The sequence below is a fragment of the Salvelinus sp. IW2-2015 genome, linkage group LG7 (genome assembly GCF_002910315.2).
Source record: "Salvelinus sp. IW2-2015 linkage group LG7, ASM291031v2, whole genome shotgun sequence".
Lineage (NCBI taxonomy): Eukaryota > Metazoa > Chordata > Actinopteri > Salmoniformes > Salmonidae > Salvelinus > Salvelinus sp. IW2-2015.
In genome coordinates this window covers 27,002,215-27,020,763 of record NC_036847.1, presented here as the reverse complement: position 1 = coordinate 27,020,763, position 18,549 = coordinate 27,002,215, and the positions used below count along the sequence as shown (strand labels likewise).

The window sequence follows — 18,549 nt, the reverse complement described above, 5'->3', positions numbered from 1 at the left end:
GGTTTTTGCTCTGACATACACTGTCAACTGTGGGGCCTTATATAGGCAGGTGTGTGCCTTTCCAAATAATGTCTAATCAATTGAATTGACCACAGGTGGACTCCAATCGAGTTGTATAAACATCATGCATGATCAATGTAAACAGGATGCACCGGAGTTCAATTTCTAGTTTCATAGCAAAGGGTCTGAAAACGTATGTAAATAAGGTGTTTGTTGTTTAATTTTGATACATTTTAAACAATTTCTAAAAACCTGTTTTCGCTTTGTCATTATGGGGTATTGTGTGTATATTGCTGAGGATTTCTTTGTATTTAGTCCATTTTAGAATAAGGCTGTTACGTAACAAATTCTGGAAAAAGTCAAGGGGTCTGAATACATTCCGAAGGCACCATATGTGCTTTTGATTTTTACCTTTCCCTTAGGGAATGAAAAAAATAAGGTGTGAACTGTTAAGGAAAATGTGTTGGGAGAGAGTTGAGTTATTGACTAGACTGGGATCCGGCGGGTAGGCGGCTCGGGCTGTCAAATTTGAGAGGATTCCTTAATAAAATCAATGAAAAGTCTGTATTTTCTCAAGAGTTGTTCATTTGTTAGGCTATTGGTTAAAGGTGCAACACAATATGTATTATTTAATTACTTTTGATCTAGTTCAGTCTTGTTAATCACTTAAACATATTTAATAATGATCTCTTACCTAGCTTGATGACTGTGGGAATTTTTGCTTACTTTTCTTCTAAATAGAGACGACATATTGGATTGTGTAAAAAGGCATTACATGCCCCAAAAAATTCTGGGGGAGGACCACCAGACCTCTCGCCAAGTGTTTCTCAATGATGCTTTAAGATACAACATGTCAACATGTCAAATATATGTCAACAATCCTTCTTCCAAAGGTCCCTTCTATGGATTAAATTTCATGAAAATACCCAAAAGGGTCCTGTTTTGTTCTAGTTTCGTGAAGAATCACCTAGAATGAGCATGTGAGCTGCTGCTGCCTCTGCTGTGTTTACGATACACGCCCCCGACGCACATTACACCACCGTCAGCCTCTGAGCCTCAGCCTAGCCAGTCACAGACCTACAAGCACACACACACACACTGGGCTGACCCACCAACTGACTTGTATAGAAACCAGTCCTTATTCTAAACACCTAATGTTTCCTCTTCCCCCTCCTCCCCATGAGCCTGTAATATAAGTTAGTCAGCTTTGTCACCGCTTCTCGTCAAAGAAAAGGAATTACTAGAACGGCATTCCCACTATTTATATGGTTCTCTCTACCCTTGTCTATCTTGCTCCGTATTCAGCTCCAATTTGTCCCTGTGTTTGACTCCTGACCTCTGTGTCACAAGGTCAGAGGACGGATTAGATGTGCTTTAAAAAGCACTGACAGGAAAATAAGTGGGGGAGGTGTTTTTAGTGGTTTGCGCCTATGTAGTAAAATTAGTTCTTATCAATCGGAGGAAATGTGAGAAGTGTTGGAGAACTGCACTTGTTTACTTTTCAGATAAAAAAATAAAATAAACAGTTGCTTATATGATTTCAATCTTGAAGACATGATTTTGGAATATTCTTAACCTAGGAGCCTCCCATACATGGACGTTAACCGCAATACTGTTAAAACTGCTGGTGGCTGTAATATCAGACACTACTGCCTCCTTCATCCCCATGTCTTCGCTGGGTCTACAGTGCTGTCCTGTCCACAAACATGGGCCAGTACACTGCTCTCTGTTTTGTCATTCAACCTAAGCCTACTATATGAGCCTCATTTAAGTCCTCTACAATTAACCAGCTCAGAAAATCTATTCAGGACTCCATGGCTGGAGGCACAGTTTGGGGAGGGGTCTGTTCTGTTCGGTTGGAAAGCCAAACTCATCTCTCCTCTGTCCCCTCTAATCTCTCCTGTTCAAAACAAGTCGAAGTACTGGTGCCCCGCCCACCCCACCACCCCCTGTTGCCAACCTCAATTACAGCAGTCTATATTTAAAAAGAGGGAGTGGCAGTCAAGCAATTACCCTGAAGGATTAGTCTCTAGCGGCAATGCCATTGTTGGGGAGGAGAGGGGGAGTGTGTACTGTGTATAGAGGAGACCTTTCCTTGATGCCTGACCTTGGCCTAGAAGCCCAGAAATTCTCATAAGGTGAGTTCAAGAGACAGACAAATGTCAAAACAAAAAGAGATCAAACGGAGTAAAAAAGGTATGTAGAAAGTACAGAGCGAGAAGGGTGACAAAAGGAGAAATATTGCCTAATTAATTCATCATGAATTATGTTGGAAGTTCCAGGGGTTGTTTGTTTCGTTCATGAGTAAATTCAACTTATTTAAAGATTTGCCTACTATTACTCATCTTATCCGCAATAATAACATGTTTTGGATTTGGGAGACAATCTAGCGAACTGTTCCTCCTAATTGAAAGCAGACAGGAGTCATTCTTAAAAAGAGTTCATTAGCTTCAGCCGCCCTGTAGACTACCTCCCTCAGAAATCAGTGCAAAAAAACAATTATACAGGGTTTGGTTTGGTTTGCCATGAAGAGGAGCAGAGCCTTGCATGCGAGGAGGGATTTGGATTTATGTTGTTTCAACCCATCATCTCACCACTAGGGGCTTTGTTTAAAAAGTCTTTGAAGTAGGCAGTTATATTGGTTGTCCCGGACTCCCTTTCAGCCCAAGGCCATTTCCATTGGAGTGTCGGTCGGTCAGGTGCCCTCTTCCTGTTATTGTGCTGTCTGCTTCCTGTCAAAGAGACCCATGGGGCTTAGGGTTGGCGTCACCATCGTCATGGGGACCTCCTTCTGGCTCTGAATACCTTCCTGACAAGACATTTACCGATCGGCACGCATCACACTACATGTTTGTTATTGTTGGATGCAAAACAAATGCCTTAGGCCTAGTTTCTATATACCGACATACAGGGCCATCCCCTTTCTTTTCTGCATTGCAATGAAATTGTATGTGACGTTGGTACACAAGTCTACTACTAAACGTAAATATCTCCAGGAAGAGCAGCAGATGAATTTCAATCTGATAACTGTCTTCATAGCTTGATTAGCTGTTATTTTAATTCTTAAGGGGTTAGAATAGTAGAATTCACAAGGTGCATTTTCAAAATTTGGTTGTGCATCAGCAGTTTTTCCTCGTTATGTCAGTCACTGATAGTCACTCAATTATCCATGTCAGCTAACATTTAGATTACTAAATGAGTTTAGCGGACAGCTATATAAACTTGTTATCATGGTCAAATTACCAGCCATGGAGCCCCAATTGATTTTGTTAGTCAGTCTCACTCATATCACATTAAAATAACAGCTAATTTACCTCTCTGCCCCAAGGCGACCTGAGTAGAATTGCATGAAATTAGTTCTAAAATGGCAAAATCTTTTTCGCCCCATGGCAAAATGTGTAGAATTGCCAGCAAACTTGCTTTAAAACTGCAAAATTTTCTCGACATTTCATAGGATGGATGTGGGTTCAGATTTTTTGTGGCCCCCACCCCCGTCAAAGGGGCGACAGGTAGCCTAGTGGTTAGCGCATTGGGAATAGCGAATCCCCGAGCTGACAAGGTAAAAATCTGTCATTCTGCCCCTGAACAAGCGAGTTAACCCACTGTTCCCGGGTAGGCCGTCATTGTAAATAAGAATTTGTTCTTAACTCACTTGCATAGTTAAATAAAAGGTTAAATAATATATATATTTTTTAATTTAAAATCAAAGTTGCCCATCCCTGACTTCTGATGCCAGAGTTCTAGTCACTTTCTAAAGAATTCCAAGAAAAACCCACTTCAACAGAAACCTGACACTGTCACTGACAACGAGATACAACTATTTTCAGCAGGATTCTGATGGTATCTGGGACTACTTTGAAAACACCTTCATTCACTATGACCACTTCAAAAGAGTCATGGAAAAGTACAGTATAACAAGCTCTGTGATAGGTCTATCAGTAGTTAATACAGTATAACAAGCTCTGTGATTGGCTCATAGGTGATGATGACTGTGCAATGGAGTTCTGTGGAGTAAAAAGCTTGTTGTAGCTTGTTTCTGAGGCTGACTGTGATTCTAGGTCTGCTGTGGACTAACACTGGGACTCTCCCTCAAGCAGGGGAACCCACCATTTATCCCATTAGGGCTTCTCTATAGGGCTCAACTTTATCACACACACCTATACAATTACTAAGTCTTCAATGAATACTTTATTAGTTGAATCAGCTGTGTAACTGCTTTGCCTTGCAGGGTAAAATGAGATTGCCCAACCCTTCTCTACACTGTCCTTTACCAAAACAGACCGCAAAGGCCTCTCCTCCTTACAACCTCAGTCTACACAGATATGCCTATAAATTATTATACTCATCCTGGATGATCCTGTACGGATGTACAAGGTCGCACTTCACCCACTGCTTCATGATTGGCTATAGCCTCCACCAGTCTTTACCCAAATCGCCCTATGTGTACGTGCCTGTGTTCATAATGTACACAGCAATGATTAAGATAAGTGGATTATCATACAATAATGCTACCTGAAGTAGTATATCCACTGGCGTGCAAAATACAATACAGCACATTTTAAATGCATTAACTATTAGTTTTGTCATTGAGGAGCTTATAGCCTGCACTTTATGGGATGAAATCACTTCATAGATAGCAAATGCTTTCATGTCCTCAGCCAATCCAACCATACTACAGTGTCAAATAAGTGAGATGTAGCCTATGATGTGGAAATACTTCAATTCTGTTGCCCCATACGTTTCCATAAATCACATCCGGTAAAAAAAGAAAATGGGATGAAATGAATGTAAAAGCTATCATTAGCATTATTGGTTTCCCTGTAAAGATGATTGAAGTGCCAGTCTAACAGGCATATCAAAGACCCGGCACTTAACTTTCTCTATGTACTTCACATTGAAAAACCATTAGCCTAGCAATCCCAATGGCCAAATCTTGCTTGGGAGTCTAACATCACAGTCCCACCACAGCAGAGCCCACCCATGCCAGCAGCAGTTACTCTGTCTGAGTCCCAATTGGCACCCTATTCCCTATGTAGTGCACTACTTTTGAACAGACCCATATGGGTCGTAGTCAAAAGTAGGGCACTAAATAGGGAATAGGGTGCCATAAGGGACAAAACATCTGCCTTCTCATACAGGGAAAACTTTCCTCTGGGCTCTTACACAGAAAGTGAGGTCATCCTTCCTTCTCAGGAACCCCTCGGAGACTCTGTGCTCTCTCATTTCGACTCATTAACTTGTCTACTTAAGCTATATCGATTTTGGTGCTCGTTATATAACGGCAATACAAGCTGTGAGGAATATACGCATGACAATCAAGAGTGAGTTATTCAGATATTTTAATGCTCCAAGTGATATGAATCACCATAGCGAAGTGACCAACGGGATGGTAGAAGTATGTGTGTATTCACAAATCAACAGCCCAAGGCAGCCAGGACACAGTACTCTAAGCATGTAGAATTTTGGGCTACTTTTAAATGGATATGAAAGGGTTTGCACATGGGTATGCCTATACACACACACACAAGTGCCAACATGCATACAAATGCACATACACACACGTGCAAATGCGCTCACACACAGCGCGAGATAACTCCACTTCCCATTATTCAGAGTACTCCACTTCCCATTATTCAGAGTACATCTATAAATCATGCTCCAGTGTTGGCTGCTCCCCTCAGGTCCAAGACCTTTTCAAACAGACGGTGTTCCTCATTATCCCAGAACAAAAAAAGACAAAGAAAGAAGGAGAAAGGGCAGGATGAACATTAAAGGGATGAGCACAGCTGCTTTAAATAGTCCTCTAATCCGTCCATGAGACTACAGCCAGACTCTTGCCTGAAGAGAGCCAAGCAGGCAATGGAAGCATCATTATGTACCCCAGTACAGACAGCTTTAACACCTCTGTACGTGACTAACTTACCAAACCTAGAGAACTACACCAAACTTAGAGTGAATGCTGTACCTGGAAATAGAGCTTCAATTCCTGGGTTTCAGTCTCGCTATATACACTGAGTGTACAAAACATTAAGAGCACCTGTCAACACCTGTCATGGACAGAACACCTGCCCTTTCCATGACATCCATAAATCCATTTCAATCAGTGTAGATGAAGGGGAGGAGACCTTTTAAGCCTCGAGACATGTATTGTGTACAGTATATGTGCCATTCAGAGTGTGAATGGGCAAGACAAAATATATAAGTGCCTTTGAACAGGATATGATAGTAGGTGCCAGTTTGGTATACTCAGTGTAGATCGAAGTGTTGAATTGCTGACAGTGGCTTTTGACAATTTTACAACAATTATTTATATCATGAATTCTGCTGGAAGCTGCAGGGGTTGTTTCATTAGTAAGTAGCTTTAACGCGTGGAAAATATTACATCCATAGAAAACAACCTCAGAGAGGTAGTCTTAAAATAGATACACGAGGGACAGGAAGAAATATGGAAACCCACCAAGTGAAACCAATGAAACGAAACCAAAGAAGAAATAATGAAGAGTGAAAAAAATAAGAGCAAGAAAATAAGTCAGTCAGCTGATTGAAACTTCTCTCCTCCTCTTCCTGTCTGCCCCACCTCTTCCCCTTCCATCCATCCATTCTCCCTCCCTCCCTACAGCTGTTTGTCCTAGGTAGGGCACGTTGCCATGGGAACCCACACCTTTAGGGGCCCTGTCTGGTCCTGTCCCGTAGTGACTGAGAGGGGGAGGGGTGTATATGTGAGAGACCTGTGTCCCAGAGCGAGCTCAGACTGGTCTCCTCATCTACTTACTGTATGTAACAAGACGTCTACTGGGGCTGCTTAACCCCCACAGCAAAATCAGTCGGTTCAATATTAATTTAGGGCTAAGGCGTAGCTATCGGCCGGAAAAACATTCACACAAAAAAAAAATGCTGTTAAGAAAATAAGAGTTAAAAAAATATTTACTAAATAAACTAAAGTAAAAGAAGTAACAATAAATAACAACGAGGGGGCTGTCACAGACTACAACAAGGTTCAAATTATGTTCAAACCCTATGGAAACGCATTAAAGCGTTATCTAAGGCTCACCTCAGTACAGGTAGTGTTGAATAATGTGATGATGACCCGACTCGTAGACAGCTATAGTAGGCACTGCCAATACCACAGAACAGCCTGGATTGATTCAGTGAACAGGACAGGTGAACTCAACTCCCGCCACACCAGCCAGGGCTCATGCTACAACTGGAACAGACACACTGCCTTTGAGGATCGGAGTTACTGCAGAAGGAAACTAATCAAATACTACAGTATGCAGTCAGACCAAAAGCCAGAGCTATAAAGACCAAGAATACTCAAAACGGAATGGAGACATAACGTGAGGAAAGAGACTTCAGTGTATAGAACTGTTGCTAGAAGCAGCTCAGTTCAAACTCCTTAAAATACTCTTAAAACTAAATATAAAAAGTTGAATGTTTCTGTTGCAAGTCAAATGGCTTCTTTGACGAGTTTATTTAAAACTACATTGGATATAATACAAAGTGTATATTTAAAATGCTATAATCATGTCTCAAATGCTTGTGCAATACAGGCCATTAGAGTTTAAAGAGGAAACAAGAGGGAATAGCAAGCGATGAGGCTGCTTCACTAGTGACCCCTGGTGACTAAGACCAGACCTGTCACAGCCTGGGGACATACTGGATTCATGGCCCTTTCTCTGCTGCTCTGTCTGCCAACTGAAGACAACATAAGCACAATCAAATCAAATTGTATTTGTCACATGCTTGGTAAACAACAGGTGTAGACTAACAGTCAAATGCTTACAAGTGAGGGAACAAGGCTTTGCGGTGCCATCCTCTGACAGGTACAGTTTTGTCAGCTGACTGGACAAATTAAGGGTTTATTCAATGGAAATCTGCCAGAAAAAGTCAGAGAAAAAGAAGAGTGGGGAAGAGATAGAGGCTGAGCTGTTGCTTGCAGTTGGTAACAATCCCCCCCCCCAGTCCCCAGCCATCTTCTCAATCCTCCCCCTCCTCCTATTCCAGTCCAATCCCCTGTCCATAACTAACAGGCCTCATCCTAATCTCTTTACATAACGTCAGCCCGTGACCTCAGCCAAGGAGACCGGTAGTGTCAGTCCGACCGGCCTCCCCTCCCCACAGGTCAACACACACATAATGTAGACACTTCACCCAGCCTCCCCCGGCGCACAGGTCAACACACAGACGATATAGACACTTTACCCAGCCTCCCCACTTTACCCAGCCTCCCCCGGTACACAGGTCAACATACACACACACATAAATGTAGACACTTCACCCAGCCTCCCCCGGTGCATAGGTCAACACACACACGATGTAGACACTTTACCCAGCCTCCCCACTTTACCCAGCCTCCCCCGGTGCATAGGTCAACACACACACACACACACAGTAGACACTTCACCCAGCCTCCCCCGGTGCACAGGTCAACACACACATAAATGTAGACACGTCACCCAGCCTCCCCCGGTGCACAGGTCAACACACACACACATAAATGTAGACACTTCAACCACTGTGTACATGGCTCTTCTCTTGCTCACCTTTTACAAACCAAATCCTAAAAGGCCTGCAGAAGAAGATCCTTGCTGCCTGTTATAACATGAGTGGGGGAAGAGAAGAGTGGTGCTTTGATCTTCCAGGGAAAGGAGGAGGCTCTGCTCAATAACATGTGAAGCTGAAGAGGCTGAGCGACCGGGAGGCTACTGCAGGTTAAGCTCTACTTGTGACTTGACTTTATTCTACTTTTTGTATAGTATGCTTCTATAACTGGCCTTATCTATAACTATTATTTTCTGTGTGCTGTGACATCATCATCCTCTATCTTTGTGCTCTTTTCCATCCCTTCTCTCTTATTTTCTCCTCTTTCACTCCAGTCCATCATTTCCATTTTTTGTGAAAGGGAGGGGCCGCTTGCTCTCAGACACAGATACTGAAGGAAAAATACAGCTAATACAGACAGAAAGGGCTCCAGTGACGTGGACTGTCGGGGGGAAGGGGGCGAGCAACCAGACTTAGAGACAGACACTGCTTTGGTTCATCTGGCCTCCTGGCTATGGTCCCATTTTCAGAAAGGCTTCAAAGGAATAATTCATTTCACAGTCTAGTGTCCAGACACACAGCATCACGTCTCGCACCCTTTCAACACCTAACAGAAGAAAAGGGGTCTCCCTGCTCCTCTCTGATCATGTTGTATGGAACAGGGGCCCACCATAGAGCTTCAATAGTGTCTGGCTATGTCGAGGGGGGGGGGGGGTAAAGGACTTGGGGGGTCTTATGGACTCAAGCTGCACCTCATGTAGCCTTAAGAGTTCTGTCCAAAGGGACAAGCCAAATTAAGTAAAGTTACACACCGAGCTCTCCTTGCCATGGATTTATTTGACCATGGTTTGGGCTATAGAGCCTTCAAACAGACCAGCCCATCCCAGGATGTGTCCTACCTTCGAGGCTCGTCGACGGTCGGGGCATTCAGCGTGCTGGCACACCACCCAGTCCTCCTCCTGAACGGGCTTCTCATCTGGAACACAGCAGAAGAAAGACCATAACAACCACACGTATGGTCTAACAACCACACCACATCTCCACATACAGTTGAAGTCGGGAGTTTACATACACTTAGTCATTAAAACTCGTTTTTCAACCACTCCACAAGTTTCTTGTTAACAAACTATAGGTTTGGCAAGTCGGTTAGGACATCAACACTATGCATGACAAAAGTCATTTTTCCAACAATTGTTTACAGACAGATTATTTCACTTATAATTCACTGTATCACAATTCTAGTGGGTCAGAAGTTAACATACACTAAGTTGACTGTGCCTTTAAACAGCTTGGAAAATTTCAGGAAATGATGTCATGGCTTTAGAAGCTTCTGATAGGCTAATTGACATCATTTGAGTCAATTGGAGGTGTACCTGTGGATGTATTTCAAGGCCTACCTTCAAACTCAGTGCCTCTTTGCTTGACATCATAGGAAAATCAATAAGAAATCAGCCAAGACCTCAGAATTTTTTTTTGTGGATCTCCACAAGTCTGGTTCATCCTTGGGAGCAATTTCCAAACACCTGAAGGTACCATGTTCATCTGTACAAACAATATTACGCAGGTATATACACCATGGGACCACGCAGCCGTCATACCGCTCAGGAAGAAGACGCGTTCCGCTCCTAGAGATGAACGCACTTTGGTGCGAAAAGTGCAAATCAATCCCAGAACAACAGCAAAAGGACCCTGTGAAGATGCTGGAGGAAACAGGTTCAAAATTATCTATATCCACAGTAAAACAAGTCCTATATTGACATAACCTGAAAGGCCGCTGAGCAAGGAAGAAGTCACTGCTCCAAAACCGCCATAAAAAAGCCAGACAACGTTTGCAACTGCACATGGGAACAAAGATTGTACTTCTTGGACAAATAACCTCTGGTCTGATGAAACAAAAATAGAACTGTTTGGCCATAATGACCATTGTTATGTTTGGAGGAAAAAGGGTGAGGCTTGCAAGCTGAAGAACAACATCCCAAACGTGAAGCATGGGGGTGGCAGCATCATGTTGCCGGGGTGATTTGCTGCAGGAGGGACTGGTGCACTTCACAAAATAGATGGCATCATGAGGGAGGGAAAATTATGTGGATATATTGAAGCAACATCTCAAGACATCAGTCAGGAAGTTAAAGCTTGGTCGCAAATGGGTCTTCCAAATGGACAATGACTCCAAGCATACTTCCAAAGTTGTGGGAAAATGGCTTAAGAACAACAAAGTCAAGGTATTGGAATGGCCATCACAAAGCCCTGACCTCAATCCCATAGAAAATGGTTAGAACTGAAAAAGCGTGTGCGAGCAAGGAGGCCTACAAACCTGACTCAGTTACACCAGCTCTGTCAGGAGGAATGGGCCCAAATTCACCCAACTTATTGTGGGAAGCTTGTGGAAGGCTACCCAAAACATTTGACCCAAGTTAAACAATTTAAAGGCAATTCTACCAAATACTAATTGAGTGCATGTAAACTTCTGACCCACTGGGAATGTGATGAAAGAAATAAAAGATGAAATAAATCAGCCTACTATTATTCTGACATTTTACATAAAATAAAGTGGTGATCCTAACGGACCTAAGACAGGACATTTTTACTAGGATTAAATGTCAGGAATTGTGAAAAACTGAGTTAAAATGTATTTGGCTATCGTGTATGTAAACTTCCAACTACAACTGTAGGTCAAACACAAAGACATGCAAACTAAGGAAATGTGTCAAAACATATCGTAATCCCATCAGACATTAGAGGGAGACGGATTGACAAGAGTGTAAGAGTTTAAATGAGAATGTACTGTAATAATCAAATCAAGTTTATTTTATATAGCCCTTCGTACATCAGCTAATATCTCGAAGTGCTGTACAGAAACCCAGCCTAAAACCCCAAACAGCAAGCAATGCAGGTGTAGAAGCACTTTCCAGGAACCATAGATTAGCAGACCTGTCCACAATGATGACCGTTTCTCCGGCTCTCTTATACTCTCCATCTTATGGATACAATCAGGATCAATTACACATAGCCTATCTAGCATACGGGTCGTTCCAGCATACATTATATGTTCAGCCTCAAAAAGCAAAAGAAAGGATTTCGGCACCAACCATCTCAGATTTTTCTGAAATCGTTTCTGTAGTTAGAAACATAAGATAAGCATTCCTGCAATATTATTTTGTTCAATTTCATTTGATCTCTGAGAAATTAAGCTAATTGATTGCACCCAAACTGGCCATTTTAATTTGATTATGATTAATATAATAATACCCAACATCCGATTTGGACAAAACTTCTTCTCAACAATGAGTAAGACATGAGGAATTCCAAAAAGTTGTCAATAGCCACCCACGGACCCCCTACACCAAGCCCACCCAAACAGCCAGTATACAGCATCAGTTTCCTATGTTTGACAAGTAATATGAAGCTGCGGCTTGGTGTATCAAATCAAATTTCATTGGTCACATACGTGTTAAGCGGGTGTAGCGAAATGCTCGTTTCATACTATGTAATGTATTCACTGTGAATATGGGGAAAGTTTTTTTTTTGCTATTGAAGTTGCCCACAACACCCTTTTATCCATTTTGCTGGTCTCAAAGTGTTTGTTAAATGGATCACAACATTTTCTTTGCAACTTTGGGTAGAACACCAATAGCTTTTGCTAATGATTAAAATAAATTGGGTGGTCATCCTCACATGTCAAGCCAGTCCTCCATGGAAGCAATTCACTTTGTCCTTCTCATAAACTTCATCTGTGTCCAGGAAACGGCCTGTGCGTGTGGTTTATTCCCTTCAATAAAATGTTTGGATTAGTTAGACCATTCCTGGTGAACAAGCAAACCATTAGGCTACAGAAGTTCTAATCATTTCAATGTTATGGTCTAATGGTCTTCAATGGTACAAGTCCCAAACACACACTGTATAGTTTTTTACAAAGGTATTGAGTTGCGTTGATGGAAAATGTCACCAATCACACAGAGATATATTTGAATACTTTTATTGAAAAACATACCTACCATACAATGGTTTATAATTGTAATATTATATTAGGGTTGTCACATATGATAAATGATAATTGCACCATAAGGATAGCCATCTCAGAGCGCTGCCATTTGTTCAAGGAGAATTGGGTTGAAGCATTAGGTTGCTAAGAGAAAGACAAACTGAATTGTTTTCATAGAGGACTGGTTTGACTTGAGGATTAACACAATTTATTTTTCATCATGAGCAAAAGCTACTGGTTTTCTACCCAAAACATGTTGGAATCAATTTGATAAACAAAATAGATAAAATGGTGTGGCAGTAGCAGGAACAGCTGCATTTAGTTGGCAAAACCTGGTGCTTTTTACATTAAATTGTGGGGGATAATGCAAGCGACGACAAGTGGCTAATTTCTCTAAACGGGGGAAAAAACGTCACCAAATTCACTGAGAATCCATTACATGATATGAATGAACAAAACTCCAAGCAGCAGCTTCATATTACTTGTCAACCATAGAGAACTGATACTGTATACTGACCATTGGGGTGGGCTTGGTGTGGGGGGTCCGTGGGTGGCTTTGACAATTTATTTGGATTCCTTAAATCATTGTTAAGAGATTAACTGAATTGCTGTAGTTCAATGCTTCCCTTGTATCCACCTTCTGGCTATTGTGATAAAATCCATAGTGCGGTCTCAAAATGTATATGGCAAGGTAAATGAGCCCAGATAAAATTAAACTTGCAAAGCGGGAAAGACGTAGGAGGACTTTAAATTATATTTCCAGGCACTAGCATTTCGCCCCATCCTAAATTGGTTTAGACATGATTCTTCTGACCTCTGGCTGAGTATAGAGAGAAATATGGTGTCTCCTATTGCCCTGGAAGAGGTGGTCTTCACTGATATCACTTAAACAACGTAAACTACGCGTCGGTCCTATTATTTCTCACAATTTCAAATTTGGCGCAACATTTCACAATTCCTTGCAATCTGGAGGGCATCCTTTTGCATCAGCATTTGTGGGTTCGATTTCAGGCTCAAAATGGCCAGAAACAAAGACCTTTCTTTTCAAACTCATCAGTCTATTCTTGTTCTGAGAAATGAAGCATATTCCATGCGAGAAATTGCTAAGAAACTGAAGATCTTGTACAACGCTGTGTACTACTCCGTTCACAGAACAGTGCAAACTGCTTCTAACCAGAATAGAAAGAGCAGTGGGAGGCCCCGGTGCACAACTGAGCAAGAGGACAAGTACATTAGAGTGTCTAGTTTGARAAACAGACGCCTCACAAGTCCTCAACTGGCAGCTTCATTAAATAGTACCCGCAAAACAGCAGCCTCAACGTCAACAGTGACGAGGCGACTCTTGGATGCTGGCCTTCTTGCTTTTCTTTCAAAAACAAGGAAATGTCTAAGTGACCCCAAACTTTTGAACGGTAGTGTATGTCATTTTGATTATTATTGCCGTTCTGATTTGAACACCCCAAAAAATGTATTGTCCAAATTGGATGTTGGGTACTATATTTATTAGATATTATACAAATCCTATGAATTGAAATGGTCAATTTGGGTGCAATCAATTAGCTACATTTCTAAGAGTTCAAATTGTCTTTGAATAAAATACTGTTGCTGGAATGCTTTTCTTATCCGTTTCTAACTACAGAAAAGATTTCAGAACTATGGCGCTCTTCAGGGGCACTTTGCTTAAAACTACACCTGTCTAGTCCTAGAGCAACAATGCTTAGGACATTTCAGAGTGCACTGCAGAACCGTCAGCTTCTGGATCTCTGACTCAGCACCCTCGCTCACCTATGATGTTCATGTCTGTCCTTCATATAGCTAGATACCTATCCATCTGTATAACATACCCTTTCTATGGAACCCTCTTATATCCTCTGTCTTCCCCTGAATCTCTCAAGCTCACACAGTCTGCTCTGACCCCCTCACTACATTTCTCCTTTTCCCTTTCTCTCTCTGCGATGAACAGGAATTCCAGAACTCAGCACTGCTGATTAAGCCAAAAATTGTACAAACATGCACACACACAACACAAGCATACTCACGTGATAGCAGACAATGAGTTGATGCACACTAAGAGAAAAAACACGTTCAGTTTGCACAGCCCTCTCTACAGGGAGGTGCAGCCAGGGCCTACAGTCTCATTAGACATTTAAGTGATAATGCCAGAGATGCCGGTGTTTGGAGGATATATTGGCATGGGTGTTAGGCACAAAACGAAGTGCAGTTAGTTTGCAGGCTTTCCAGCTTCAGTTTGAAGTGATTGTGTTAGCACCTCTGAATAACAGTGTCCTGACGAGTGGGCAAATGTTCTATCGCGCCACATTAGCTCATTGTTATGGATGTATCCAAATAGTCACTAGAAAAAAGCTTAAATAGATGCAAATATGGGTACTTTGATGTTATTCTGGCCGTAGTTGGCTAGCTAGCAAGTAAGGGATAAGAACGTTGCCAGCCAGTATGGCAATGCAAATTTAGAACAAACAACTGAGTCGCGTCCACAGATACAGAACAAAAAGACTGAACGACTGGGTCAAATCTCTAGCAACTGTCACGAACCGGCTCAAAGCCCATAACAAAAAGAGAGACAACGTGGAGGTAAAGAAAAACAAAATATATTTATTAACTGAAGTGAAGTAAATACAATTAACAATGGTGTGTGTGTAGTCAGTAATGTAAGTGAGTGGTTGCGTGTATACATGTGATAATGAGGTGTGTTGAAAGGTGCCAAAGCAAACTAACAAAACAGCCACAAAAATGCCACAACCAAAATCTGTCTGTGTCTGCATGGAGAGAGTCTCCCCAATGAATGGGGAAGAGGTGCATTTATCCTGGGACACACCTGAGTCCAAGTGTGTCCCATTTCGCTGACGACCCTCCCAGCCCACCGACATCCTATTAAGGAAAACAGGAGGAAAGAGAAATAATTCAGCAGACAGAGTGGGAGGGTCGTCACACAACCGAACCGATAGAACGAACGGGCCTCAGGATCTCGTCAAGGTATTGTTGTGCATTCAAATTGACATCGATAAAATGCAATTGTGTTCGTTGTCCGTAGCTTATGCCTGCCAATATCATAACCCCTGCAGTCAGCATGCCAATTGCACACTCCCTCAAAACTTGGTTTTTACTTTTGAATTTCCGTTTTATATATTTTTTCCATTGCTCTACTATTCTTTCATTTAACTTTTTCACCCCCGATGCTTTATCTGGACATGGTTCATCAGGACCTCCACCAGTCGAAGCTAAGTAGTAACATTATGCCTTCTAATTGCAGTCGATGTACTCATAATATACAGGAGAACGATCGCCTTGCAGCACGGCTATCCTCGCTATAAGCCCAGCTTCAGATGCAATCGCTAGGCAAGGGTCATTTAAGTGTAGGGAAAGGATGAAACAGTGTCTGTGCTAGAGGTTGACCGATTATGATTTTTCAACGCCGATACCGATTATTGGAGGACCAAAAAAAGCCGATATAAAAAAATATATATTTGTAATGACAATTACAACAATACTGAATGAACACTTATTTTAACTTAACTAATTTAGCCTCAAATAAATAATGAAACATGTTCAATTTGGTTTAAATAATGCTAAAACAAAGTGTTGGAGAAGAAAGTAAAAGTGCAATATGTGCCATGTAAAAATGCTAACGTTTAAGTTCCTTGCTCAGAACATGAGAACATATGAAAGCTGGTGGTTCCTTTTAACATGAGTCTTCAATATTCCCAGGTAAGAAGTTTTAGGTTGTAGTTATTATAGGACTATTTCTCTCTATACCATTTGTATTTCATATACCTTTGACTATTGGATGTTCTTATAGGCACTTTAGTATTGCCAGTGTAACAGTATAGCTTCCGTCCCTCTCCTCGCCCCTACCTGGGCTCGAACCAGGAACACATCGACAACAGCCACCCTCGAAGCAGCGTTACCCATCGCTCCACAAAAGCCGCGGCCCTTGCAGAGCAAGGGGAACAACTACTCCAAGTCTCAGAGCGAGGGACGTTTGAAACCCTATTAGCGCGCACCCCGCTAACTAGCTAGCCATTTCACATCGGTTACACCAGCCTAATCTCGGGAGTTGATAGGCTTGAAGTCATAAACAGCGCAATGCTTGAAGCATTGCGAAGAGCTGCTGGCAAAATGCAGGAAAGTGCTGTTTGAATGAATGCTTACAAGCCTGCTGCTGCCTACCACCGCTCAGTCAGACTGCTCTATCAAATCATAGACTTAATTATAACATAACACATAGAAATACGAGCCTTTGGTCATTGATATGGTCGAATCCGGAAACTATCATTTCGAAAACAAAACGTTTATTCTTTCAGTAAAATACAGAACCGTTGTGTATTTTATCTAACGGGTGGCAACCCTAAGTCTAGATATTGCTGTTACATTGCACAACCTTCAATGTTATGTCATAATTACGTAAACTTCTGGCAAATTAGGCGGCCCAAACTGTTGCATATACACTGACTCTGCGTGCAATGAACACAAGAGAAGTGACACAATTTCACCTGGTTAATATTGCCTGCTAACCTGGATTTCTTTTAGCTAAATATGCAGGTTTAAAAATATATACTTCTGTGTATTGATTTTAAGAAAGGCCTTGATGTTTATGGTTAGGTACAAGCGTGCAACGATTGTGCTTTTTTCGCAAATGCGCTTTTGTTAAATCATCCCCCGTTTGGCGAAGTTGGCTGTCTTTGTTAGGAAGAAATAGTCTTTGCAGTTAGCAACGAGCCAAGTCACAGTTCACAACGAGTCATGTTAGCATGCAATATTAACTAAATACGCAGGTTTAAAAATATATACTTGTGTATTGATTTTAAGAAAGGCATTGATGTTTATGGTTAGGTACACATTGGAGCAACGACAGTCCTTTTTCGCGAATACGCACCGCATCGATTATATGCATCGATTATATACTGATCATAATCTTGATGTGATTGGCCTGACTGAAACATGGCTTAAGCCTGATGAATTTACTGTGTTAAATGAGGCCTCTCCTCCTGGTTACACAAGTGACCATATCCCCCGTGCATCCTGCAAAGGCGGAGGTGTTGCTAACATTTCCAATAGCAAATTTTAATTTACAAAAAGACTGCTTTTTCATCTTTTGAGCTTCTAGTTATGTAATCTATGCAGCTTACTCAATTTTTATAGCTACTGTTTACAGGACTCCTGGGCCGTATACAGCGTTCCTCACTGAGTTCCTCGAATTCCTATCGGATCTTGTAGTCATGGCAGATAATATTTCACATTTTTGGTGACTTTAATATTCACTTGGAAAAGTCCACAGACCCACTCCAAAAGGCTTGCGGAGCCATTGTCAATCGACTCAGTGGTTTTTGTCCAACATGTCTCCGGACCTACTCACTGCCACAGTCATACTCTGGACCTAGTTTTGTTCCATGGAATAAATGTTGTGGATCTTAATGTTTTTCCTCATAATCCTGGACTATCGGACCACCATTTTATTACGTTTGCAATTGCAAGAAATAATCTGCTCAGACCCCAACCAAGTATCATCAAAAGCCATGCTATAAATTCTCGGACAACCCAAAGATTCCTAGATCCCCTTTCAGACTCCCTCCACCTACCCAAGGATGTCAGAGTACAAAAATCAGTTAAACACCTAACTGAGGAACTCAATTTAACCTTGCATAATACCCTAGATGCAGTCGCACACCTAAAAACATTTGTCATAAGAAACTAGCTCCCTGGTATACAGAAAATACCCGAGCCCTGAAGCAAGCTTCCAGAAAATTGGAACGGAAATGGCGCTAAACCAAACTGGAACTCTTCCAACTAGCTTGGAAAGACAGTACCGTGCAGTATCGAAGAACCCTCACTGCTGCCCAATCACCCTATTTTTCCAACTTAACTAAGGAAAATAAGAACAATCAACAAAAAAGAAAATGTATACCATCGCAAAGCTAACTAAAAAGCAGCATTCCCGGAGAGGATGGCTTTCACTTCAGCAGTGATAAATTCATGAACTTCTTCGGACGAAAAGATCATGATCGTTA

General features: G+C 41.8%; 1 protein-coding gene across 1 annotated transcript in view; it reads right to left on the bottom strand.

Moving 5' to 3' along the window:
• The window catches only part of LOC111966740 (pleckstrin homology domain-containing family G member 5), a 110,262-nt gene that overhangs the window by 63,150 nt on the left and 28,563 nt on the right, over positions 1-18,549 (bottom strand). Inside the window, exon 2 of the mRNA XM_023991640.2 lies at positions 9,441-9,517. Within this exon, the coding sequence (XP_023847408.1) occupies positions 9,441-9,517 (77 nt within the window). The remainder of the gene's footprint in view (positions 1-9,440; positions 9,518-18,549) is intronic.